Here is a 27,913-nt window from a genome sequence, read left to right on the forward strand (position 1 = left end):
ATGCAAGGGTTTTTTTTAAATTTTGTTAATGATTGCATCTTTTCAAAACTTTTTTGGCTGCATATTATACTTTTGTATTAATGAGTTGACAGTAGATGACAGACAGCTGGGGAAAACCATGCAGCAAAGGTGCCTGGATGGACGCTAACAGGGTATGCTGTGGTTCATGTTCAGTGCATTAAACCCCCAGGACACCAGGTTGCCCCTTTCTTTTAGACATAAATGATAGGACAAAATACAGATCATTTTGGGGAATACTTTCTTTAGAAAATCTTTGTATAATCAATCTGAGCAGGGACAAACATAAACTGTTACCACAAATTTGGAAGAACTGATGTCTAAAATATCACTATGAGTTGCAGCATTAAGATTTCCCATCACTGAAACAAGGGGGGCCCAGACCAAACCAAACACATAGTTTTGGCCACAAAGACTTTAACTACTACTTCACACAAACACTGCCACATGCCACACCAGTCACTGATGTAATTACAGTTTTTCTAAATTGCTCAGACATTTTTAATGAAACTGGGATCCACTTGATCTTCATCATCACCTTCTCAGCACAGCAGAAGTCTTGTCTTGCAAATGTGTTAACACTTTTTCAGTAGTTCACACAGTATTCACACTCTTTTCTGAAACAGTTCACAAAGATCTCATAGAAAGACCCCAAACTATTTTTTTTTTAAAGATATTTTTTAGGGCATTTTTGCCTTTAATTGATAGGACAGTCAAGTGTGAAAGGGGGAGAGAGAGAGAGAGGGAGTGACATGCAACAGAGGGCCACAGGCTGGAGTTGAACCCGGGCTGCTGCAGTAACAGCCTTGTATATGGGGTGCCTGCTCTGTCCACTAAGCCACCGACACCCCCAAACTCAACTGGATTAACTGTGTTCAACAATATCTGATAGAGATTATTTCCATAATTATGAATTTCTAATGCCCTTGTGTGAAACTTCTTTACACAACTCTTCAACCAGCAATCAGTCTGTTTCCACCTATAGAAGATGCCACCTCTGTGTTGCTATTTGCAAGCATGGATCCAAGAGAAAAACAGCATGTAAGGGGAGGAAGAGACCGTTATTCAGAATTTCTGACTTTGAAAAGTATGAAAACAAGACTATGTCAAAAGCTAAATAGCTGTAGCGGTCCAGACAAAAAGGATGACACGGAAAAATCTGATTGAGCACAATTAAAGAATTGTTTATGAGTATTTCTGAGTTTGGCTGACATAACTCATTGGTTCTTTTGTGAAAAGAGAATGCAGCACAAAAGCGGAACCACAATGAATACTTATTGTAGTTCAATACAGGGCATTCTTTAGGTGCTTACTGTAGGTCTTACTCAATAATGGGAAAAAGCTACACACAAAATAAATTAATTAAGAATGCTTTATTTTTTACAGCATTTCAACTGGGAATCTAAAAAGGTGTAAAAAGTGCAGGTGCAGCAGGGTGTGGTATCTCTCATAAAATCACCTCTGGAGAGAAAAATACAGTTAGTGTTGTGATATGCTTGCTTACCTTTTTTGGCACCTAATATAACTATGCAAAGTATCAACAACTGGCACAGGCATTGTCCATTCTGTGATGATTGATGTAATTGTGTGTCAGCTTTTTGGAAAATGTTACTTCTGAATGGACAAATGTGTTCAAGTAAATGAGAACATCTGTAATCGTACTGCTGGGAGTATTACTATAATGAATACTGCCTTCCACTCCCTAACTACTACTACTATGGGGAGTTTACTCTGCACTGACCTAAATTCTTGCTGATTTGGCTTTGTATCCACAGCAGACAGTTGCTAACAGTTACACACCATACATGTCCATAAATGTACATGACAGAGCCTCTGGTCTTATAATGTGTACTGTACATGTCTTTCATCTTCTGGTTGTGTCTGTCTGTTTGTGTGTGTGTGTGTGTGTGTGTGTGTGTGTGTGTGTGTGTGTGTGTAGAGCTGGATTAGGCTGAGGGAGAGTGAGGGGTTACTGGAGTCCAGCAGCTGTACAAACAAGGGCAGCCAGATATTACTGTTAGCCCACTGAGTGCCATCTCTCCCACACTCTGCTGGCACACACCGGAGGTGTCATTACATAAACCCATTGTTACTCATGTAACACAAAAGCCCTCATTGGCAGGATTATCAGAAAAAATGACACATAGCCTGAACCATCTGCTGGCTTTAGACAGAAAATTTTAAGGTCTAGCTTGAGGGCAATGTTGGTCAAATCACTTATTTGTCTGAGGCAGAGGCACCACAACACGGAAGAGGTGACGTTGAGCAGAATAGAAGTGGGATACTGTCTGAAACATTGACTATCACTGACTGTGAACAGCCCGTGTTCCAATATCTTAATACAAATCAATAATGCATGGGGAATTAAAATTAAATAATTCTTATCTTCTTTGTGTCATTCCTTACCTTGCTCTGTGAGGACGCATCCTTACATAAAACCAGTAGACAGGCGAACAAGTTCGTGTATCTCCACATTTTCTCTCCTGAGTGTCTGGGCGTGAAGTTCAGAAAAAACAAAGCGACAGCCACTGCGTTCAGTCCATAAGGTAAATTAGTGCACCTATTTTAACTCCATTTCCTTGTCACACAACGAGGATCAGATAGCATGTGTCCGTCTGTATGGATGGGATGTTAGTGTGTGCGCTGCGGAGTGCGCCCTGTCTGCGCAGCGCGCTGTTTTCGGCTTGGCGCACAGGGCGCATCATCTGTCATCCGCTATCCTCTACTGATGGGAGGGGTTTACACACAAACACACAGGCCGTTAGTAGTGTGTGTCTGTACAAGACTGCGGGGTTTAGGTAATAATAATACTATTAATACAATAATAATACTTATTATTATTATTATTATTAGTAGTAGTAGTAGTAGTAGTAGTAGAAGTAGTATAACTCAGCTAATGTATAATTTGATATTTTTTGAATTTATGAAAATAATTTATTTAACCTTTTGAATTCAGTGCACATAACGTTCCACACTGAATAGTGTCATTATGTGTATGTTGAAAAGTGGTAATGACGGAATACACCCTTTCAGGTAGACAGCAGTTGCCCAAACACACATCAAATTTGAAGGACTTTTGGCGCCATCAGCTGGCTGATTATTCATTTCACACTCCAACGCCACACAAGTATGGAATGAAGGTCCCAGGAGGAAAATTAGCTGCTGAGCCCCCTGTGTCTCCTGGTCTCTGTAGTTTTTCTATGCTGGAATACCAAATATCTCCTGATTTGCTGTGTGGTAAATGTATTAAACATATTAATTTAGACAACATATAGCCTAAACACAAAACTGAATTGATAAGTGTCTTTAAGACAAGACCACCAGGCAGGGGCGTTGTAGTGGGAGGAAAAGTGGGTCTGATTACACAGGGCCCCAACTGGAGGCGGGCCACGAAAAGCCTGAGATGGAAAATTTGTTTTAGTCTGTAATTTTTTATTTCTAATTAGTGCCATAACTAAATTAAAATCAGCTGAATAGATTTGTTGAAAGACTGAACTTTGTACTAAAAAAAACTGTGGAAACTCTCTGAGGCTCCTTTCACCCCTTAAAGGCACAAAATGGTTTAGTCTGCCCCTGCATCAGGATTGGTCTTTAAACACAGGTACTGTAAGCCCCGTTTCCACCTAACACTTTCGGTATTGTACCTTTGGAACCAATAGTAACCCCTCAGACATGGTACCTAGACCATAGGTCTGTTTGCGTTTCCACTGCAAACAGTACTCTTAAATGTGGGCAGGGTTGGTTTCACTCACTGCTCTGTACTTCTTCATCACCGGTGACACAGAGGGAAGTCTGCACCTCGTTTGTTGTCCACAGAGCGAGGCTGCATGCCGATATTTTTAGAACAAAACAGAATAGGCTGGTGAGAGTGTATCTCTGTGTGTTGATGGATTCACATCGTCAACTCATGAATTGAGTAAAATTACAAGTAAACATTCCACCTTAAAGGTTGCCAAAGGATTAAATTTGGTGACCGTATGGAACAGTTGCATTGTTACCATCCATAAGTGGAAAGGGAGAAAAAGCGTACTGAACTCAGCTGAACCGTACTGGACAGCTTGGTGGAAACAGGGCTGTGGAGCCAAATGAGGGACTGCTTATGCTGCAGGAGCGCCAGTCTTTCAGTGTTCCAAAAAGAAAAGAAAGAAAACCTACTTTGTAAAAGACTTTGTGTGAGAGAGACATGAACGAAGAGATGAAGAGCAGGGGGGCCCTGAAAGACTGCTCATGTGTATGGCCCAGAATTTGCTGCTATACCCCTGCCTCCAGGTCAGGTAATCATGCAATAATGCACAACTAATTTTATGGTAACCTCATTATGTCAGTTGATATTGTGCATTAGTAATGAAAATTGACAAACACATTTTTGGAATGAGCACAAAACCTGCTGACACACAGAAAGCCTAGGGCGTCTAGGGTCAGCTATCCTTATACTGACTTTATTCATCAACATTTTTATTATGTGTAAATGTTTGTGTAAAAATAAGTCATTATGTGCCAATACTCCAGTGATTCCCAACCTTTTTCCTTAGTAGGCTTCACTTTTATCATTGTTCAAGCTGGCAATCCCTGACTTATTTTATGGATATTTCATATTATATTCAATTAATAACAGTAACACTACAGAACAACTGATTAACTGCACAATTAACCCATAGATTGTATAAAATGAGCAATTTGGATCATTTCCTGTGAATATTACATCAGAGATGAGTTCCCCTGTTTTTAGGGAGTTTGAATACAATTTCTGTCAGCATTATGTTTTTTTAACAATCATACACACTTTATAGGCTTCATTTGTTAACCGATTCAGGGTTTCTTCCCCGTGATGCATGGCCATTGTTCTATTTGCCCTTTGGTTGTAACTGTGAACTTTTCTCATGCAGGATGAGGCTGTTTAGTAAAGATTGAAAGCTCTTGTAGTAGTGAATATAGCTGATGTTCAAATGATGATAGCCTCATGACCCCCTGTGAAACTTTGGCGACCCCTAGTGGGGGTCAGGGCCCCCAGGTCGGGAACCAGTGATATACTCATCATTCGGTAATTTATCAATCTTTTCTCATGGAATCGTGGAATTAGCAGCACTGTGTCTTAAGACTATTAAAATAATTAGGGTCCTGGCAGGACCCTATTGTTTTGCTGCATGTTCTTCTTCTTCCAAGGAAATCATACTTCCCATGCGCGAAAAATCACCAAACTTTGCACAAAGGTCCAGTCCCATGCGAGATTGCCTCAGCTGCAAAAACAGGCCAATAGTCCTGATGGTGGCGCTACAGCAAGCCTCTAAAGTTAAAAATGTTGAAAATTCACAACAAATCAACCATATGTGGTACAGATTTGCAACTTTCACCAAAATGTAGCACCAATACTGAAGAAACTTTTGTACATTTAAACCTATTGCAAATTATGAAGTCCATCACTCTGTTTTTTTTTCAAAAACTGTAAAACTTATTAAACCTATCTCCCCCCCAATTTTTGCTCAATTGACACCAAACTTGCTACAGAGCATCTTCAGACTGTCCTACACAAATGATCCACACAGATTTTTGATTTATCGAAAATTGAGCCTACAGTGCATCAAAATGTTTGACTGTAAATGGTACTGTAAACATATACATGCAAATTCTTGCTAAATACATTTTCAATGTTCATGAAAAAAATGACAAAATTTTGGAGTCATGGTAGATGATGTTTAGAAAATTTCAGAATTTTATCTCAAAAACTGAATTTTTTTTTACAGCATTTTGAATTTCGTTCTCATGCGAACAATTGGAGTCAATGCAAAAATGGCATTTTTAAACATCAGTTTTTCACTTATGGAGCCAATAAATCATTGTTAAAAACAAATTACCAACATCTCCATGCTGTCTAGATGCAATTTGTGTATTTTCGGATTTTTGTCTTAATAACTGAATTTTTGACAGCCGTTTGAAATCTGCCTTTACACACTAACAGCTGCTGTCTTGCACACAGGTGACCGGCTTAGTCAGTTTGTGAAGCTACATGTGACATTTCCCTTTGCCAGTTAGCACAGTGAGATAGAGGATGGTTCTTGGTGTTGAAGATTGTGGGTTCAAGCCTCAGCTCATGCAACATTTCCATAAGAGAAATCTACCCAAACTTTTCATAAAGGTCCAGTCCCATGCCAGATGTCCTCAACTGGAAACACAAGACAATAGTCCTGATGGTGGCGCTACAGCAAGCCTCTAAATTTCAAAACTTTGAAAATTCATAACAAATCAACCATATGTGCTACAGCTTTGGAACTTTCACTTTGAAATTTGCTTTTCCATGGCATGGATGGCTACTCTCTGGCACCCTGATGCTTGGCTTAGTCAATTTGTGAAGCCACACATGACCTGTCACTTGCTAATTAGCTCAATGAGATAGAAGACGGACCTCAGTCTCCGAAGTTGTGAGTTTGAGTTGAGACATTTTTAAGAAGAATTTTTAATTTTCTAATGTGAAAGTCCTATATTCAGGCATCATACTATGTGGATTAGAGACTACCAAGTAAGGTAAAATAATTATGATCCAGGCGGTTTTGCGGAGAGACAAATACTCTTTATCAACACTTTTCCCTGTTATCCCTTGTCTCTTTTCCCTGTTTATGTGGCTTAGCTATCAGTCAATATGCAGAGTCTATCCAATAGCTACTTTTACATTTTAAAAAATGTTTTCATCTTTGTCACCATGGATAATGTTTAGCTTTAAGCTAGATTAGGCCAGTTTGTTCATAATTGCTAGCAGTTAATGTTATTCTTACTTTCTTGTTCTTTCTTGAATTTTTTCTTTCCTTTGTATATTATGAGTCTGATCACTTCAGCCACTCATCCACAATTTGAAGGGCATGCCATAATTATATGATGTAACTTCTATGTTGTGATATGCTTTGTTTTAGTGTGTGTGTTGCTCAGAATTGCCTAATTTTGCCTAAAATTGCCCGGCCCCGACCATTGCTGCGCGGCAGCTATAATTACTATTGAGGCTCTTTGTAGATATGGGAAATTGGGCTAATTCAGGCCATTTCTATGCATTTTTGATTGATGCTACTTGGCACATGAGATCAAAATTACTCTCAAACAGTCAAAACTAAACATGGTGAAACTGCATTTAGCTTGTATGATGCTCACATTTGGAACAAATTCCCAGAGGAGCTAAGACTTGAGACAACACTGACCACTTTCAAATCTGTTCCCTGGATGTGTTTATCATCACGTGGATTCCCTGTATACATTGTACAGTTCCTTAAAACTCACATATATGACCTACTGTTTAAGCATGAAAAAATGTGAGACTTTATCTAAACTAAAAAAAAAACTTTTCATAAACAAAAAATTGAGTGGTTACAAGCTGGACCAGTGATTTTCTACTTGATTATTTCTTATTTGTGGACTGTCTGATGGTCTTGGCACATCTGTTCTGATTATTTTGTTCTTGTTCTGTCCAAAAGGGTTGATTTGTTTAAGCTGATCGAGATAAATATCAGGGACACTGATGGCTGCAAATAGAGCTTTTATTTTCTGAGATTAATGTATAAAAATAAGACGGGTAGGACTAGGAAAATTTTTTAGCTTCTTCTTACCCATTTTGAATGATATTTTTTGAGTTGCTACTGTTCGTATGTGCATTTTATAGCCCACAGGTCAAGCTATCTACATGTCAAATCTTTATAGCTAGTGCAAAAGTTTTGCTAGTAGGACAACAGATTGAAATGAATTTGTTGTAAGGTAACTGTATTCTTCTCTTCATGTATTTTACAGTCAGAGAAAGTTCGCTTGGGGTACTCTATAGCCTTCTTTGCTAAAACTGTGGGACAAACAGTCAACCAGCTAATAAAATGGAAACGTTGTTGATACTCTGACAACAGCACAAAAAATAAATAAATAAATGAATAAAAATCTGCAAATGCTGATTTTCTCCTTGTGCCCATTCAGATGATTAAGTATGCTCTGGTTCAGCTATGGTAACAACTTGACTTTGTAATTATTAAAACATGTCATTGTGTCAACATGTTTGTGTCATTATATATATTGGTTGCACCTATTTACACCTTACTGTTTGCATCCTACTGTTTGTTATTTTTTAATTTTCCACCTTACAGTCAGCTAGTCTTTATGTTTTGAACCATATTGTGAGCTAGCACTTACATTTTGCACTTACTGTTATCGAGTTTATATTCAGTTCATATGTGCTATATACTGTATTTCATATTTAGGCTACCATACATTTGCTTTTTCTGCTTTGTAATTTCTGTCCTTGTATATTGTACACTTTGCATCTGCATTCCTCTAACTTTGTATGGCAGCTGCTGCACAGCCATTTCCCTCTGAATAAATAAAGTTCTATGTTATGTTATGTTATGTTATGTTATGTTATGTTATGTTATGTTATCTTATAGAAGCCCAAGTAGGCCAACAGAGAAATGCTAAAATGTTTTTATAAGAAAACTAGTGTAGTTTAGCTTTAAGTAGGTAGGTTAATTTGTTTTATTGTCGTCAGCCAATAGCCAGCCAGTTCCAAGACCAGCTTCAGGTGAATGTCAGCTGAAAACATATCTTTTTTCACATATTATTACAGCGTGACCACCAGAGGGCTCTACACACTCAACTATTGTTGAAAAATCTTCTCTTAAATACAAAAAAAGTTGCTGCTAAAGCTGAATATGTAACAAATCTGATCCCTTCTGTTACTTATTAGCCAAACCATGATGATACAGTGGCATGCAAAGGTTTGGGCCCCCCTGGTCAAAATTTATTTTACTTGAAGACTTTAATGAGTAAGAGATGACCTGATCTCCTAAGGGCATGAAATTAAAGATGAAACTTGCAGCATTTTAAGAAACCTTGTCCCAGCAATCAGCAGCCATGGGTTCCTCTAAACAGTTGCCTAGCACTCTGAAAACTATAAGAATTGATGTCCACAAAGCCGGAGAAGGTTATATGAAGATAGTGTTTTCAGGTAGCTGTTTCCTCAGTTCGTAATGTAATTAAGAAATGGCAATTAACAGGAACTGTGGAAGTCAAGTTGAGGTCTGCAAGACCAAGAAAACTTTCCAAAAGAGCTGCACATAAGATTGTCAACAAAAGGCAAATCAAAACCCCAATTTGACGGTAAAAGACCTGCAAACTGGTGCACTTTTCTACTGTAAGGTGGTGCACTATTCTACTGTGCCCCCCCTCCCCCCAAAAAAAGAGGGAAAAAAAAGAGGGGGTGCTAGTAAGTATTGACCATGCAGAGTTCATCATTTACTTGCTTAGCTATTCACAGTAAACTGACTTTTGAGGAGGGGTATCCAAACTTTTGCATGCAACTGCAGTATTAACATTAGCCTGTTAGCTTTTGGCTCGTGATAAAACGGTGTTTCTGGAATCAGAGTAGGACTTCATATCCCATAATGCCTGCAGTACGAAGTGGCTTCGGTTATCTATGTGTTATGTATGTGCTGCCTTCAGGCTGTGGGAGTAATTGAAACTCATGATAGGCTAATACACGATAACATATCACGATGGGGAGGCGTATTAAACAGAAGATGATTTAACGTTTGCTTTTATTTAGAACAGACCAAGTCTTTTACACAATAAATTCAGTAGCATGGGGAAATGTTGAGCTCTCCAATGTTCACTGACACTTAGCAGTGACAACAAATTCATATAGCCCAACCATTCACTCTGGTATGGAGGCCTCATAGATGTATAGGTGAACCTACACATCTACAGAAACATTTTTTGTGTCACATCCTGCAGAAGGTATGGCCCTTCTTTATAAATGAAAAAAAATCAACTCTGGTTTGTGTGTTTTTATTATTATTTTAGTACTTTTTTTAAACAATTATTTTTGCCTAGGCTTCTATAAACATTTAGTTATTACAATTAGAATCAGAAATAGAAAATGATTTATTGCCAAGTAGGTTTTCACTTGCAAGGAATTTGCTTTTTGTTTTTTTAGTGCATACATACAATAAAAACTTACAATAAAGATATTAAGAGGAATAAAAACAGTGCAGCAAAAAAATTAAATAAAGAAAAATTTCAATAAAATAATTCTCAATTAGTATTAACTAAATGCCTAGGAATTATACTTATTTATTGAACAAATGAATCAGATAAATTAAATTCTTGAGCAATTGATTGATAATAATTGAGTTTTTTTTAACTGCAATTTAACTTTTTATTTGCAAGACGAAGGCTGTAATTTCTTCTTTAAAAATTAACATTTTAACATGACTTAGTTTGGCTACGTCTGCTGCCTCTTAATTGGATAAGAGAAAATTCCTATGTTCCACCCTCTTCTCAGACCGTGAACGCACCACCATTGGGGGTGTGGATCCAGTTATTCCCCGCTGACTGGAATCTGTGGGCTAAATCATGGGACGGCGGTCCGAGCAGTGAGCCAGCCAGGCTGAAGACAGGGACAAAGCTTGAGTCACTTCGAGCCGCGTTATCACCACCTTCACCACTGTCAGCTCACCAGCAACAGCGTGCACGTTTGTCGGGTCGGTGAGCGGCGACGTCGGGCTGACTCGGGATCAGCCCATGCAGGAGGATGGAGATAGAGAAGAGGACGAATGGGTTCGACTACACGGAGAGAAACAACGCTAAGTCCGTTAACGGTAAGCAAACACGACCCGGAGCGTGATTCTGCACGTTCACACACACACACACACACACACACACACACACACACAACACCACATGTGCTATACAACACGGTGCTACTGTCCCTGGCTGGGTCACACCTTTCCTCACCTCCAAACATTACAGCATGGCTGCACCCTTTTTGATTAGCCCCTATCAGTGCATCCATCACTGCTGCACGAGCTCTAATAGCCTGTCTGCAGGCACCTCTCAGAGAATCTTCAACAAACTGACTGCAGTGGAGATGAACACAGAAAGGAAGTATGAGCCCAGTATTTTGTCGTCATTTTGATCTACTGAAAAGAAATTTAAGACTACGAACAACAATTGATCCTAACGAGTGGAGTGAATGTCGTGCAGTCACAGAAGAGAGTGCGTTTAGTCCTGAGCTGTAGGTGATTTGGTATGTCGCCTGTTTTGCATCATGGAAGTGATGGAATTGTTTGCTTGCTTCTTGAACTTTGTGTGAGTGTGTGTGTGTGTGTGTGTGAGAGAGAGAGAGAGAGAGAGAGAGAGAGAGAGAGAGAGAGAGAGAGAGAGAGAGAGCGAGAGTGTGTGAGTGTGTGTATGTGATAGCTGGAGTTGGGCATGCTGGGAACGGAGGTCGGAATGTTTTTATTTGGAGGTGGCCAGTCAGGCTCGAGGAGATCGTAAAGGGTGAACTTTTGAACTTGGAGAACGCCCTGAAGCCATTAGCTGTTTAGTCCCCAAAATCCGGTGTTGCTGCGCAGGATGGAAAGACGGGAGTGAAGTCGAGGGGAAGGAAAGGCGATAAATAGGCAAGGTGCGTTCAGAGCTGGTCAATTGTCACATTTATTCATCTCACAGCTTTTAGATGACACATGGCTTTGCTGATACATGCAAAGATCATAAAAAACTTTCCCCACTGCACACGTCTCGTTCAGTTTGCTAAGAATGTTGCATTTCTTGGGATGTTCCATACTGACCTGTTCCAGGCCAAAACTAAGCCCCACAATGCCTTGCAGCAGTGTCTGTCCCAGGCGCCTGTCTCATATCGTGCGCCCATGTGGGTGACTGAAGATTTATTGACATTTCCAAGATTAAAATTCCTTTAACTCCGCCTGTTCTGAGCACATACACAGTGACCTGTAACACAGACGGTGTTTGTCTGATTGGCACTTCTATGTCTGTCACTTGATTGTAGAATAGCAGACTTAATGAGCCCAGTTAAAGATACATGAAGGCCTGCATGGAAATGTGATGGCTTTGTCATGTCCAAGAAAGTTTGCATAAAAAAATTCTAACGGTTACAAATTAGACAGAAAACATCTGTAAATAGATTAGAATTATTTTAAAACCTTTATTTAAAACAAGGTATTCATCAAAAGCTTATTTTTGGGCATAGAATCATGTCCCACTGAAACAATTTTTCAATTAGTTCATGTACAGAAAATAAACTGACTCAAATTCTAATGAATCACTTAACATTTAAAGTCTTTTATAAGCCAGAAAAACTCAGAAATTGTCAGCTTCTGGTGTAATGACATGCTCTCTTCCTGTTATTTAAATATGTTTGAGTTTTGGACTGTTGGTTAAGACATTTTTAGGCATGATGTTTGGCTTTAGGAAATTGTAACAGCCATTTTCTTTTATTATTTCTAACATTTTTTTTTAAACCAAATTAATCTATAAATTGAAACAGTAAAAAACAGATTAATCTAACCCTACATTAATAGCTTTAAAGATTTAATCGAGTAAAACAAAAAAAATAAACAAATACATAAATAAGCAAATATACAAATAAATAGGCTTAGCAAATAAACCTAGCTGATAATGGTGTGAACCAATGAAAGTGGAATATGTTTAGAAAATGTTTTGTCAGCCTTTTATTTTGACATGTCATTTCAGTAATTTTCAGTCTAGTTTTTCTTATTTCCAAAAGGCTGATCAAATAAGAGTTTTTTGTCCCCTTTAGAAAATCACACATTATAATAAATTATTTTGTAAACTAAAAAAAAGAAGGTGGCACTTCTTAAAAATATTTTTTTCGTAATTTGAAAATATACAGTATAATAAATGTTTAATTATGTAAAGCTGTTGAGCACTTTCTGCTGTGCCAACACACCTGATGACAGAAGCTGATTATCCTGGTGTACGAAAGCCTCTTCAATACATAATTATGTAAAGCTGAAATAAGTAGTCCATTAAATGATAATTTGATCAATAGTATAATCAATAACTTTTTTGAGAATCGATTGATCATTTCATCATTTCATTGTTGTCATCAACCATTGTTTATTCAGGGAAAACTGACTGAGCATGAAACCCTTTTACAGGTTTGAAGGATATAAGAACTGCAGTAAAGTGATGAAAAAGTCCATAAAAACAAACAGCTGGCAGCAATGTCTGTTCAGGATGATGAACAGCAAGAAAAGCAGTAAAAAGATAAAGAAGTTAAATAAAAAACAAATGAAAAACAAATGAAGAATATATACCAACAATAAAAATAATAAAATGTATAAAGTAAATGTTTATAAATTTACTAAGCAGGAACACCGTTCAACAACCATGTCATCTGGCATATACCTAAAATGATATGAAGACACGTACCTGTCTAATTTTACACATCCTTTGTTGTATTTAGATAATTCATCAGGCTCATTACTGATCTGTGGGGTTTCAAGGGATAAAAGTTCCTGACATTTGTCAAGCAAAATGGCCAAACATTCTCTGGTTCAAGCTTTCAGTTGTGATGATTTGCACTGTTTTTGATTTTTTTCATAGTAAAGTGCACAAATCTGGGTTTTGCACTTTTGGAAAAAAGAAAAAAAGACGTCACCATGGTCAGTCAGATGGACATTTCTTACTATTAACCTGACATTTTGTAGCTCAAATCTTGATTCAGTTAATTGAGAAAATAGGCAGGCAGCTTTATTTCTAAAGCACAATCCAAACAGAGACATTCAGAGTTCTTTAGGCAAAGAAAATCATATACAGTATAGTAGAAATAGTCGTCTGATTAATCAGTAAAGAATATAATTGTTAGTTGCAGCTGTAAAGGAGCGACAGATGTTACAGATGTTAGAGTGCAGCTTGTTAACTGCTTAGAAGTGTGGAGAAGTCTTTCTGCCACGTCACATTGTACCACAGAAAACAAAGCAGTCAAAGCCCCCTTCCAGGCTCCTCTGCATAACCACGTTTAAAGAACAAACTCAATTTCCATTGATCTTTGAATTGACCAGGAATTTACCCCCCCCCCCCCCCCCCCGATCGTCTGTGCTCACTGAACTGTGCTTCTTTTAATGTAATTGAACTCAGTAGAAGAAGAAGGAGCAGAGAGAAGGAGAAAGGCAGGTTGGGTGGAGGAGTTCCCTATCTGTGTGGATCCATGTTTGGGCTGCGGGGGTTTGCAGGCTGGCATGGCGGGGCAGATAGACTGAAATGAAGTGCTTTGTCAGCCCTTGCTCTGGCCTGGGGTCTGTCCTCTCCCTCGGGGCAGGGTGAAGGGGGATGGCTGGCAGAAGGTGGGGCAGGGACAGGATGTAAACCCTCCCTGCTGTGATGCTTGAATGGTGAGCCAGGAGGAGTACAGTAAAGGAGGAGGGGCTGCTGGTGGTGGTGGTGGGTGGAGGGGTCGGGGGTGGGGTTGGGGGCCACGCAAGCAGATGTGATCCATCATGTCGTGTTTTCTTCTTCTTAACTTGACTCCCTTCCCTATCAGTAAATCTGTATCAACAACAGCACTGTGACAAGAGCTGCAACCTATTCAGTTTTCTTCTATATTCTGAAAACATAGTGTTGTGTTAATAACTCTAAGAATATGCTGAACACTTGACAAATCAGCAACTAACACTTCCATGAAGTAGATTCTATAAAATGGTGAAAAAAAAGCAAAATAAGTTTCTCACAGCAAGCAAGTAAAACTTAATTTATATAGCTCATTTCAATTCAGATGGAAGCACAATGTGCTGCACAAAGTGTGACGTACAAGTTACAGACACAAAACAAAGCCGGTAACCAGTGAATCAAATCCATTAAAACTAAGAATAAAATCTCATGAAATAATAATTTAGATGAAGAACAAACCAATAACAGTTACGAAAAACATGATTCAAAACTAATAAGAATTTGTTAGAATTAAATAAAATCATAATACTCAAAGTAGACAGTTAACATAGGATAAGCCATGCAATTTGGAATATATTTAATTTAAAACAAAAAAATGGAAAAATAAGAAACGGACCAATAAAAGATGATAAGCTACAAGTAAAGCCAACAAAATAAGATAAAGTAATAGATAAACCAATAAACCATGGAGTAGAAAAGAATACAATAGAATATCTTTATTGTCATTGTACATGTATAACGAAATTGAATGCAACAGCCTCAGTGCAAAGATAAGGAAAAAAAGGAGCTTAATAAAAACAATAACAACCTGCAAGGGTCCTAAGGACAGAGGGATGTCGTATGCTGTAAAGCCCTGTGAGGCAAATTGTGATTTGTGATATTAGGCTTGTTAAATAAAATTGATTGATTGAAATAGTAAAAAGTAAAACAGTAAACAATATAACACTTGAAAACACAGAAAAAAAACATGCATGGTATTCCGCTTATTGCAAAAAATCCTTATATTGCACTCATACATATTGCCACAGTCAAGACTTTAGGTGCAGTTGTTGCTTTTGGATAAAAGCTGTTCTTTTGTTTTTTGTTTTTTTTAGCTAATTAGTGGTGAAATAAGATCCTTTTTTCCTTTTTAGAAACACAGATGTGTTTGAGAAACAAGCAGGGCTGGTTAGTTTTCCCTTGTCTTTCAGGATTTTCAAGATTTTCAGATTTTACTTTTCAACAAACAAAATGTATTTTAAAGTTTAAAGTATTTTGACTTCCATTTAGACTGAATGGAAGATGTGGAAATTAAAAAAAATATATGCATAGCAAATCCAGCAAAGAAAATCAATCTGATGTCTCCCTTGTGTGCTCTGAATTGGACCTATAGATTGTCTTTACAGTTTACTGAGTTTAATACTAAATGATAACTGTTTCTTTGCCAACGGCTGCTGTTATTCCAATGCAAATTTTCCTTGACAATGTGTTGAAACCAAGAAAAACAGACATTGATACGGTCTCATGTTGCATTGTTTTGTTTTTTTTTTTTGAAAAAAAAAAAAATAAAAAAATAAATAAAGGGAAATGTTCTCAGTTTCTCACTCATTTCAAATGCAGTGAAACAAGAAGGTAGCCTGAATCAAAGGACTCCACACACTCCAAGATAATTTCACCAGGTTTAAGAAAATTCTTCTCCCAGGCTGATTAGCATTTCAAACAACAGTGATTTATCTCACAGCATGCTCCACAGCAGATGGTTTCACCATTTCAGCACTAGATTTTGACAAATGAGAGGATCTTAAAGTGTTATCAGACTGAGCTCCTGTAGGTGGTGTAACAATGAGAAATCAGTGAGGAAAAGGTTAAAAGTAAAGTCTAATCATTTGACCCTGGTATAAATTGGATTTGTCAGGTTTTATTATAATGCTGCATAAAAAGAAAAACATCATAACGCAGTTCTGTTTTTTGACTGCTTGCTGAACAATTTCGCAGTAGTAAGACAATAAATCATACTTTGATTTAGCAATGTTTTTTTGATGAAGGATTGACTTGAATGATTAATTATTGGATTCTATTTTAGTTAAAGTTAAAAAAAAATGTTAAAAAATAAAATCAGAAATGTACCAAAGTTCTAATACATTCACAAAGTACAAAAAATGGGTAATTAATTTGAGAAAACATTTAAAGACACTGATGCATTGAAAGATATTGTCACCTATCAGACTGCTATTTGTACATGTACATTTTAGCAGACATTATAAGTGTTGTGAGTTAATATTTCCATTTAGATACCTATATAAATAAATAGTGTCTGTCCCCTCCTCTAAATATCACTTACCTTTCAAAACCACACCAGTAAAAATTCATATACTGATCTATTTGACTTCTGAATTAAACTGTTGGCTTATTGGTTGGTGGAACCTTTCATTAGATGTCGTGTAGTTGCTTTTGCACGGACAATTATTTATGTAAATTTGCCATTTTTGTAAATTAAATTTTATACTTTCATTGAAGACAAAATAATAACACCAGTGAGTGGAAAAAAATATCTTAAGATTTCAACACAAGACTTTTTGTCATCCTCTTCATCTTCACAAGTGAACCAACTGGTTAATGTGGATTTTCGAAGGAACAAAGACAAAGATAGAATGTGAATAAAATAATTGGATCATTGAATGGTGAGGAGTTAGTGTGAGGAATGAGGCCAGTGTTGCTGTGGAAGGCCCTCTTGTGTCTGAGAGGTCCACAGGCTGAGTGTCCTTGATCCTGATGCTGCTGTTTCCAGGCAACAACACATGTGTAGTCAGAATGATGAGGGTCAGATAGTGATGTAACAACAACCACACAGGCCTACACAACACAATGCAATTCAGCGCAACACAACACAACACAAGGCAACACAACGCCACACAGCAGGCTCAGATGAGTTCCAAGTCATCCTCCTCTCTTGTCTTATCAGGACAGCATTCAAACAGTCCCATCACACTGCAGTGTCACTTTAGCCACATTAGCACACAGACACTAGCCCTTTTTAGATAGAAATTGTGCAAATTTGCAAGGAAGTCCAGTCAGTCTTTTTTCAGCATTGGCAGTATAAAAACAAAATCGGGGAGTGCGGCAAAGTGCCGCCTACCTACTTTTGTTTATACAGAATGCGCCTTTTTCAGGGCACTGGGGGGCGTGAGCAAGTAAGAAAACATGTAGCTCAGCGTGTGACGTAAACAGTGACATGGGAGGGAAGCCACGGCTAGTCAGTCCTTCGGCAATTCTCTCGTAAGTCGGCTCGTTCTTCACCGTTCCTGTCATCCGCCGGTTAAAGGGATTGTTGGACATTTTGGCAAATTTGCCTATTGCCGTAATCCCTATAGTCATATGGGTAGGTACATTACTTTTAATTGTCAGTGCCTGCAGTTCTGAGATCGGTGGAGCAGAGCTGCCGGCTGCTTAGCGCACAGAATGGAGGTGAACAGTACAGCCCCTTCTCTCCCTCAAAACTAATCAAATACACCATCAAATGACTCCAAAACGCTCTTGTGGACAACTTGTAGCTTACACATTCACCACACTATGAAATAATAATGTAATATTACTAGACAGAGTTGTTTTGAAGCCAAATGCAGAGCCGGAACTACATTCCAGACATACAGTACTTGCTGGGCGGAGTGATTTCAAACAGGGTATGTTTAGTGCAGTTACTCCCGTCATCAAAACAACAAGTTTGTTGAGAAGAAGCCAGAATATACAGAGGAAGAGTTACAGGTTTTGGAGGAAGAGAGAGCAAGAAGAGAGGTTGAGGCTGCCGAGCAACCAGGGGCTGAGGGGAGACCCAGAGCCGGTGGTGTAAATGTGGGGCTTACTGGCCACTTTATTAGGTACACCTGTGCAATGTAAATATAGAGTACGCCTCAAAATAATCACCGGAACACGGGGAGAACATGCTAACTCCACACTCATAAATCACCACAACTCCTGAAGGAACAACAACATAAAATGTTCCCTAGCAGTCTGTTTATTCCCAACAATGAGAAGTAATGCCAGTCACTTCACTATATGCTCTGGGCAAGCACTTATCCATAACATAACCACAACAACATTTGCATTTTAGCCTTATTTACCATGCTTGGGTTGTAGGCTAATGTTACTCAACATGGAGGTAACGTTACAGCAGAGAGATTGCTGAGCAAAATACACAATGATCACTTACCACGTCTGCTCGTTTAGTGATGCTGACAGATTTACAAAAACACTTTCCTCAAACTTTCTGGTGTGTCCAGCTGACGATACCACAAATGGCTACAAGCAATAACAACGGCACTGTATCAGCTGCGCACTGTGTCACTCCGCCCAGTGGTTTACTCAAGAAAGTAGTTCCGAGTATTTGCTTCATGTGTCGTAATGTTACTTAATTATACATTATTATTTCATAGCAAGGGGAATGCGCAAGCCATGTGTTTTCCACTAGAGCGTTTTGGAGTCATTTGATGGTGTATTTGATTAGTTTTGAGGGAGAGAAGGGGCTGTACCATTCACCTCCATTTCAGCAGGCAGCTCTGCTCCACCGATCTCAGAACTGCAGGCACTGACAATTAAAGGTAATGTACCTACCCATATGACTATAGGGATTACGGCAATAGGCGAATTTGCCAAAATGTCGAACTATCCCTTTAATGGCTTCTTCATTTGCGAGGGCAAGGAGGGCGCGCAATTCCTTGTCCCCCCAGTTACTCATCTTTACAACATGCGGCATCATCAACAGCTCCTCCCACAAGTCTTCAACAGCCCCTCCCGTTGCAGAAGGCCGCCTTGGTCTGTTTAAACTGAAAGGGTTCCACCAATATGACTACCCTATGAGGCAGAAAATTGGGCACCTCGGATCAACTCGCCATTCCGGCTGTGTGTGTCTAAACGCTTGCAGTTTGCTGGCAAAACGGCCCAACATTCACCAAAAATCTGGCAGTGTAAAAGAGGCTACTATGTAAGCTGACAGTTTAGGCACTTTGCACTTTGCATTTTGAACAACTGTAACATTGTTGAACACTGTAAAAAATGTCATGTTACCAATCAAATTCATATTCTTGTAAACCAGTTTTTCCACCTGTTTCTCGGCTGATCTTGGTTCATTTTTCCACACTAGTGCTGCAACCTGCTTTGTTGTCTCTTTTCAAGATACTGACCCCCTGTCTTTGAAAAATAGGAAAGCTCTTTCTACAAAACCTTTCAAAAATATAGTTAATTGTTATTTAAATAGGCCTACCAGAACTTTGCTCTAATTAAACCTAAAATTGGCAGAACCATAGTACCTGATCTGATATCTGACAGGTGTTGATACTTTGTGCTCTGGACACAGGTTGGTCTGTACCAAGAAAGTACAAATATTCAACACCCAGCACTAACTCTGGGAAACCTTTTCTTTATCTAAAATGTTTATGGTCTTTATCCTTTAATTCTTCCCTTATAAGTCCCTTATACTTTTTGTGCTGTCCTGGTTGAATATTACAGAAAAAAAGAAAAAGGTCATGCGAAACAATTGCCGGCACTGTATGTTTATGTGAACTGCAGATACATGTACGTTACTTTTGTATGTTTCACATGTATTGTATCAGCATTTCTTAAGTGACGTAGTTCTAATTACATGCGTATAAGTTTCTCATCAGGAGGTCCGGGGATAGTGGATGGCGTGAGACCTTGGTGAGTCAACTGCCAAGCAGTAGACCAACGTTCCACACATTTTCAGCCATGTTCATGGCACCAAAACTGGATATTTGAAGCCAAAACATGTTTACCTAAACTGAACAAGTTAACCACAGCATGGTTGCAAGATAAAATTGAAAATTGAAAAGTTAAGTTTCAACAAATCTGCTACATATGAAATGTACAAATGTGCCACACCGTGGTTTGCAGAAATGTACAATGCCAACATTTTTTCTGGCGACTGGGTTGTTTTAATTCTATCAGCAGCTTCCAAGCCCCATATTTCCAACTATCAATAGAAAGATGCAATTAAAATAAAGTAAATAAATAAATACATGTAAGACTTGAAAGTTCAAATTTAGGTCAGCTTACCCATATCTGTACAAACCACTAATGTTTGATTTTTGGAACAGTGCAGTGCACAGTAGCTCCAACTGTATTTATTTCCATCAGTGAATGGCCAGCTGGTTTTAAACTGACACACCCACTATTACAAACATTTAGTTAGGTTTGCATTGTGAACTGAAAATTACAAACATTTAGTTAGGTTTGCATTGTGAACTGAAAAACTGAAGTGCTTAGAGAACATTACTTTTTTGTGATCATTTTTTTCATTCCAATTTTTCTAGAACAAAGGTTTAATCAAAAGAATGTGCAGAACAATGCAATGCCAAGCATTTCCTTAAAACTTAACGCTGTACCAAACGTTATCCGCATCTTATATTTAAGGATACACTGTGACGAGAGGAATCCTTACAAACATGAGATCTATTAATGCAGTTGCTACATCATTCCAGAATTGGGCAACAGGTGGACAAATCCAGATCATGTGGATAAATGTACCCTTAAAGAACATTCCTGTGGGACAAACTGTAGGTGACTGAATGTATAAAGTTATATTTAATTAGAGGTGTAATGTTTTGATTCAATTCGATCAAAGTCATGCTCAGCATCCTTAAGCACTTTCTATTACTTATAATTAGGGCAGCCCGCAACTAATATGACAAAATTTATTTGCTCGATAAATCATGTGATCTATAAGATGTCAGGAAACTGTGAAAAATCCTTGACAGTTTTTCTCATTCAAATGTCCAGCTATCCAACTGCCAAATATATTTAGGTTCTAATGATGTAAAACTGAGAAAAGCAGAAAATACTGACCTCAGAAATTTTACGTGTTTTTGCTTGAGAAGTGATCAATTGATCAATGATCAATTTACTAATTTCAGCTGTATTCAGTGTTCAAAAACCAAACAACCAAATTGCATTTACATATCAGTAATGGAAGGATGGAGAAAGAAAAATTAACTGATGAAAATTCTACGTTAAAAAACAGTGACTCAAGTGAATAGTGCCATTTAAAGGTGACAGGGTGAGTGTTTACTCAGCAGTTTATCATTTAGTCTTTATGGCTTTTTTTTTTTTAAACATGTATTTATTGAAGGTTTTCTCAGAGTTTTACAGAGAACAACAAAACACACAAGGCACATGTATGGACACAAAAATAGACTTTAAAAAACACAGGCCTAGTTGTTGTAGTATCTAGGATATAGCTTTGAATATATTAGTCCATGAATTGACATAAATCCAGGAGTACCCTAACATAAAACATGCACAGTACCCACCGCATACCCATATACTGGGCCTACAAGTATAACAATTGCATTGCACTAGCATAATGAAAAAACAAAACCATCCACATCCATATTGTTTCTCTCAAGTAAGTTATAAAAGATGTTCCATAGTCTTTATGACTTTTGATGCCATGAATAGAAGCACTCACCACACTGCTCTCATTTTCTTAGAATTTGTCAAAGCATTAAATTGACTGAAATATTTAATTTCAGATAGTTTCAATACACTTTATTAAAGTTAACATTTGCATCATCTAGGAGCACTGCTCTCCTTCTCACACTGAGCTCTCTTCCCCCGAGGCTGTGCTGGGATTTTGTTGTTGCGTGGACTGTGATGGACACGTGGGGGAGGTGGCAGTGAGCACTATGGGAATGGTGACCAGGGTCAGTGGGATGTTGCTCTTGAAGCATTAATGGCCTGCTCTCTGCTCACCTCCCCATAACCCAAGAAAGTATTTACAGCCTCCACTTGATCCATGAGCTACAGGCTGGGCTGGCAGTGAGGCTGCTCTCTGAGAGCTTTTCTAGCTTGATACTGGCACAACCTGAGGCTCAAACAGCTGCTAATGAGCTGCAGGGAAGGATGGGGGAGGAAGCGGCACACTGCCATAAAGCATATTTTGAAGGTGAATACATTACAGTAAGTATGGGGGACAGTTGGTACAGTGACACTGGTGATCTGTGAGCCATGCTTTTGTCAGGCCTCTGTGATATTCAACACGTAGCATAGCCAGAGGCCATAAATGTCTTCAATTTGAGTTTGAATTTGGGTGGAGGATGAGTTTACAGGCTGCTGTAAAACACTGAACTTGGTATGTAGAGAAGGGATGGCTTTCCTGTGAAACCGCAGCGCTGGAGGATGCAGTTGTCAGGGGGTTGTAAAACAGCAACTGAGGAGTTTCAGTTCAAAAACACCATTTCCATTTCACAGCAGAAAACTAGGCCCTCTGTTAGCAGTCATAACAATTAGGTGTCACTTACTGTGGATATTTGAATATTTTGAGGAAGTCACCTCAGCTCACTAGTGATTGGTGTGGTGTGTGGATGCAGAGTTCCTTCCATGCTTAGAAGGAATTGGAAAATGTTGCAGATGATTGGTTGTTGTACCACAGTCATCCTTGCTAACTTGTAGACGACGCCCATCACCATCAGGCACCACAGTCTTTTCACAGTCAACAGGAAAGACACACAGAGTTGTGCACATTGACTGTTTTAACAGGAATCTGCTTAACACTTACTGTTCTCATTACTTTAACGCACACACACACACACACACACACAGAGTTATAAGCAAACATTCCCTCATTGCTCACGTGAGTTCATGTTTTTAACTGCTTTGCACTGAAGGGCATAGTGTATGTACTAAGGCTGCATTTCCACTGTTAATATACTGTCAGTGTTTTTCCAGCTGGTGGATAAATTGTTCGGTCTGTAAACTGTCAGAAACTAGTCAAAAATGTTTATTCTTCCCAGAGCCCATGATGACTTCTTCAGATGTCTTGTTTTGTTTGACCAAAACCCAAAAATATTTAGTTTACAATAAGACAAACAAGAGTAAAGCAGCAAATCCTCACAATGGAGACCTTGCACTTAAATGACATTTTTGATAAATAATTTTCTGGCAATTGACTAATGAATTATTTATCCTATCGGCAAAAGTGAATATGCACAAATTCAGTGTGCAGGGTTCTCATGGGTCCATGAGATCCTTGGGTTCATCCCAGTATCCCTCCTCGACCCCTTTATCCTCGATTGCTTGACCCGCGAAGGTCGAAGAGACCCACCATCTTGCAGAACATCCCAATTCCTGAAATGCGTTCTGAGGAGTGGAGGAGGGAGAGAAAGATACATAAGACCAGCCTTCGCAGAAGTCTCTTACCGACCGACACACCTTATTGAATATCAGTAGTTGGATTGGATGCTGCAGCTGATTTGATTGCTGTGATACATAACTGCATCACTGAAGTTTCATACCGGAAGGTATACAAATAAAAGAATAAACTCAAATGCATTCTGATTCATGCTTCAAGTGACATTTAAATAGAAAAGACGTCATATTTCTCTATTCCTCATCTCCTCTCTCCCCACGTCTTACGAAGGTGGAGCTAAGATGTGAGGAAGAGACCCACGTAAGGGAAACGTAGATGCAAGATAAGGTATTGTGGTGAATCCCTTGAAATTTTGTGAATTGAGAAAAAAAAAATCAAGGCCTAAAAAGTGTTAGAAAAGAGATGTAAATAGGAATGAGTCATTGAAAGTGCTTGAATTTATATATTTTGTGAAAGAAAAGGAATTCTTTCGTATCTGTTGCTCAATTTACACAACATATTGTATGTCTGTGCCGTGTTAGAGAAGGTAGGTGAGCTCATAGTCTGTCATCACTGTAACACAGCACAACGAAGATGTGTTGACACATTCATGCCTCTTATTTTAATTACTGTCTGTGAGCTCCTGTAAAACCTGCTTGCTCTCATTCTAAAAATCCTCAGTGCTGCAACAATAATTAACTTTGATCCGTGTCTCAGACTATGCTCCTTGACTTTGTGGGAATTGGACATGGAATGTCATTGAATTTAATGTTTTAAGAAGGTGTGGAAGGATGTAGTGTTAAGTATGTGTTGACTCTGGAAAAGTTCAGTGAAGTATATTTGAATATGCCAACTCGTAGGCTTACTTAATTTTTGAGAATGCTGTTGACACTTTTGTGTGGATGGCAGCAGAAGTGAAAGTGCCTCTCCCTCAGTACGTTGGCCAATGGCCAAGTCGAGCTATGACTGTAGCTCCACTTAATTGTGCATGTATAGTGACAGATGGACAGGGGAGCCACAGCTCCGAAAATTGTCAGCTGTTGGTAAAGTTTTCACAGTTTGCCTCTAAAGTTGTAGTGTGAAGTTGATCAAATACATGATTTGCATTATTATTATTTATTATTATTATTTTTTATAATAGTGTTAATTTTATAGTATGCACTTGGGACAATTTTACCTACAAGTAAGATTACCGCTGGTTGACTGGACTGAAAAAAAAAGCTTTCTGGTCACAATGAAAATGAAATTAGATTGTAATGATCACTCATTAAGAACATGACCATGGCAGTGTGGGAGTAAAGGGAACCTCATCTTATATAAAAAAAACTGGGAACACTATTACTTTCTTTTACATAGTAATAGAGGTGTTTTAAGCTGATATGTGTACTTCCAATTTGCTGTTTAAAAAGCAAATCTTTAAAACTTACAAATACATTAAAATTAAATGTGAAAGTGATCCATAGTTACTCAACATTTTACAGATAAGCTACAATTCAAAGTGTGATGTGTTGGTACCTGCCACAACAAAGACGTATTTTGTTTTGTTTGACCAATTTTCACAAAATATGACCTGAAGTTTTCAAGGGAGTAGATCGGTTTTGAACCAGTTTTCACCAAAACGTTATTTTGGTATTTCACGCTTAACTGCCCATATTTAGACATGATAGGAGGGCAATGGTATTGGCTTCTGAGATTAATTAACATTAAGTGAGATGCAGCTGAGTGTTAGGCATTTTTTCTTGAGAATTGGGACAGGCTTGAAAATAAAACATCAAAGTCTTGACTAATAAACCTTGTAATGGGCTAGCCTTCCAGTGACTAAAGTTTTTCTTGACATAATGGACAGCACATAATGGATGTTAGAGATAAGATCTGATGGAGTTGACATCTTGTGGAGTTGACGTCTTATGGAGTTGAAAAATGTTTACATATTTCACTGCACGCGTAGTGAGGAGCCATTTTATTTTCCCAAAGTTGCTCAGTTCTTTTAATGCTGATCAAAATACTCAATTTTAATCAGAATTCCTATTTAGTTTGGATTTAGAAGGGCTATGGAGTGGATCTGTTGTCACTGAGACACACCTGATAGCAATATTCAGGAAACCAGGAAGTGAGACAGGAGTCCTTGTGTTATCGCTAACTCCTTTTATGCCTGATTAAATAAGGTTTTTGTAGAAATCTGGCGAGTTGACAAAATTCTGGGACACATCTTTAAAGGCCCAACATTTTCATAAAAATAGATTTTAAATCAAAGATGATTATAGAAGTACATTATGACACTGATGTTATCAGTATGTTCTCTTAGTTTTAGATTTTGAAGGCTTAATTATTATTTTGAAGGCTTTATTCTCACCAACACCTCTTGAATATATATATTTATTTAATGTATAATGCAAATAAATGTACATATTTTTTATGTTTATTCTTACTCTTGTTTTCATTCCATTTGTGTATATATTGTAGTGAACATTATAGCATAATTCAAATTTTATATTTCTGAATATAACATACTAGTTTAAACAGTGTAATGTAGCACAATGCACATATTTGTATATATTTACAAACTTACAGACTCAGCACAGTGAACCTTTTTGTTCTTAATATCTGAAATACTAGTGTTAAACATTGTAGCATAATGACATTTACTATTTCTGTTTGATTTTATTTATTACTTTATATACATACTTTATTTCAAACTCTTATTCTTACTACTTATAATTCCCTATTTTTTACATCAGAGCAACTGTAATGAATTACATTTTCCCCTTGGGATCAAGAAAGTATTTCTGATTCTGGTTCTTTGAACACATTTTTTAATTGTTTGAAGTTTTGAATTCTTGTCTGGGATGAGGGTGTTTTCTGACGCAGGACAAGTTTAGAAGAAAGAAAAATGAAAGCAGATCCAAGTATTTTATAAATCATGTTTCACCGAAGAAACAGAATTAGTGTTTTGATAAGTTATAATTTCAGGTTTGTTTGTTTTGTTTTTTTTTTGACAGGACATGATTTGTCCTATTTCTCCATCAGGGGTTAAGGAGCACAGGGACTCCACAGGCAGAGATGTTCTTTTTTTTTGTTTGTTTTTGGTTGGTTTTGTAAGATGATTATTATCAGATGGCTGCTTTACGCCTGAGTTTGCACAGTGCAGTACGCTCGCTGGCTCTGAGGTAGTAAAACTCTGACCCCTGGTATGATGAAAGGGAAGTTGCTCCTTTGAGCGTGTCAAGTGGCAGTGATGGAGCCCCCGCCCCTCTGACCACAGCGTGACCCTCAGCCCAGCCGCCCATCGGGATTAGCACAGATAAAGACATACATTCATTAGTTTAACATAACATACTGTGATGAATGCACTATGAAAAAGTCTCAGAGGCTATAAATAGTGGAACCCAGCCCATTGTTTGATCTTAAAGGCTGCACTGTGGCCATCACTGTAGCATTAAATAAAAAGATAGCTTAACTGCCTTAAATGGCTCATTAATTGAACTCAGACATCCATCAGTGTTTCATCATATTTTTGGAAAAGAGATACTTAAGCTTTAATATAAGAGAAAAAAATCCAGTGCTGAAATGTGCAAAATCATGGGCATTATTTATTTTGCATTTTCCTTTTCATTTTGTCTGAATTCATGTATTGATGTGCCTCCTTACTTCATTGGATAACTGTACTTCGGCACATTTGTCTTTGTTTTCTAAAGTTAGCTGATGCTCCTGAGTACGCAACAAAACAAGTAAAATGCTCTTTTGTATCAGACACTCGCTTTTGGGGTTTATCCCCTTTTTCTGCCTCTAAGTGCAGTTTGACTTTTAACTGGTTTCTTTTGAATCTGTGAAGGACTCCTTTAATGCTCTGGGAAATTGACTTATTTGCATTGTTTTTGAGAGTGGGATGAAAAGATCTTTATCTTTACATAGACATGATATCAATCTCCTCATGTCACTCTTAAAAAGAAACCACATTAGCATATTTTCCAAAATGTTGAAGTATCACTTTACTGTGGAGATGAACTTCTATGCATTTAAAAAATGAGCAAACATTATCTCCATGTATCTCCCTACAAAATAAGCTGAAAAATAAAGTGATGATGCAAAATGCAGGGGCTTTATGAGTCCTGGAAAAGTACTGAAATACCTTAAATGGAAAAACTTGATATTCAGAACAATGGCACTCTCAGATATACAAACTTCAGTGTGGGCAAAATGAACAGAAATGGAAGGAACGGACGCATTTCATCTACAAAGTCATCATCAGCATCAGCTTTGTAGCTGAAACATGTCCATGTCCGTTTATTATCTCCACATTAGATAAATTAATTTATCTTAGAGTGCTGTTGCGCTCTCTTTGTTTGAATCCTTGACACAACTGTGCACCTCTATATATTGTTTAGGATTTTTTTTCAGTTGTCCGCACTGCTAATTTTCATTATAAAATTTGATGTGAAAATAGCCTATATAAATACAGTGTCTGTCTGTTTCTTACAGTTTCTGTCTGTTGCAGTATAGTTTCTGTCAGTTTACACAGAGTTACTGTGGATCTTTGAAAAGTTTTTAAAGGCA

The 27,913-nt window shown here is 38.0% G+C and overlaps 2 protein-coding genes across 2 annotated transcripts in view; one reads left to right on the plus strand and one right to left on the minus strand.

Annotated features, from left to right (window-relative positions):
- The window catches only part of olfml2a (olfactomedin-like 2A), a 46,479-nt gene extending 43,768 nt beyond the window's left edge, over window positions 1-2,711 (minus strand). The window contains exon 1 of the mRNA XM_033620400.2: window positions 2,425-2,711. Coding sequence (XP_033476291.1) covers window positions 2,425-2,493 — 69 coding nt within the window. The 5' untranslated portion in view covers window positions 2,494-2,711. The remainder of the gene's footprint in view (window positions 1-2,424) is intronic.
- Window positions 2,712-10,392: 7,681 nt separating this feature from the next.
- The window catches only part of nr6a1a (nuclear receptor subfamily 6, group A, member 1a), a 139,381-nt gene continuing 121,860 nt past the window's right edge, over window positions 10,393-27,913 (plus strand). The window contains exon 1 of the mRNA XM_078170981.1: window positions 10,393-10,631. Coding sequence (XP_078027107.1) covers window positions 10,565-10,631 — 67 coding nt within the window. The 5' untranslated portion in view covers window positions 10,393-10,564. The remainder of the gene's footprint in view (window positions 10,632-27,913) is intronic.

This window comes from Epinephelus lanceolatus, chromosome 9 (assembly GCF_041903045.1).
Source record: "Epinephelus lanceolatus isolate andai-2023 chromosome 9, ASM4190304v1, whole genome shotgun sequence".
Classification (NCBI taxonomy): domain Eukaryota; kingdom Metazoa; phylum Chordata; class Actinopteri; order Perciformes; family Serranidae; genus Epinephelus; species Epinephelus lanceolatus.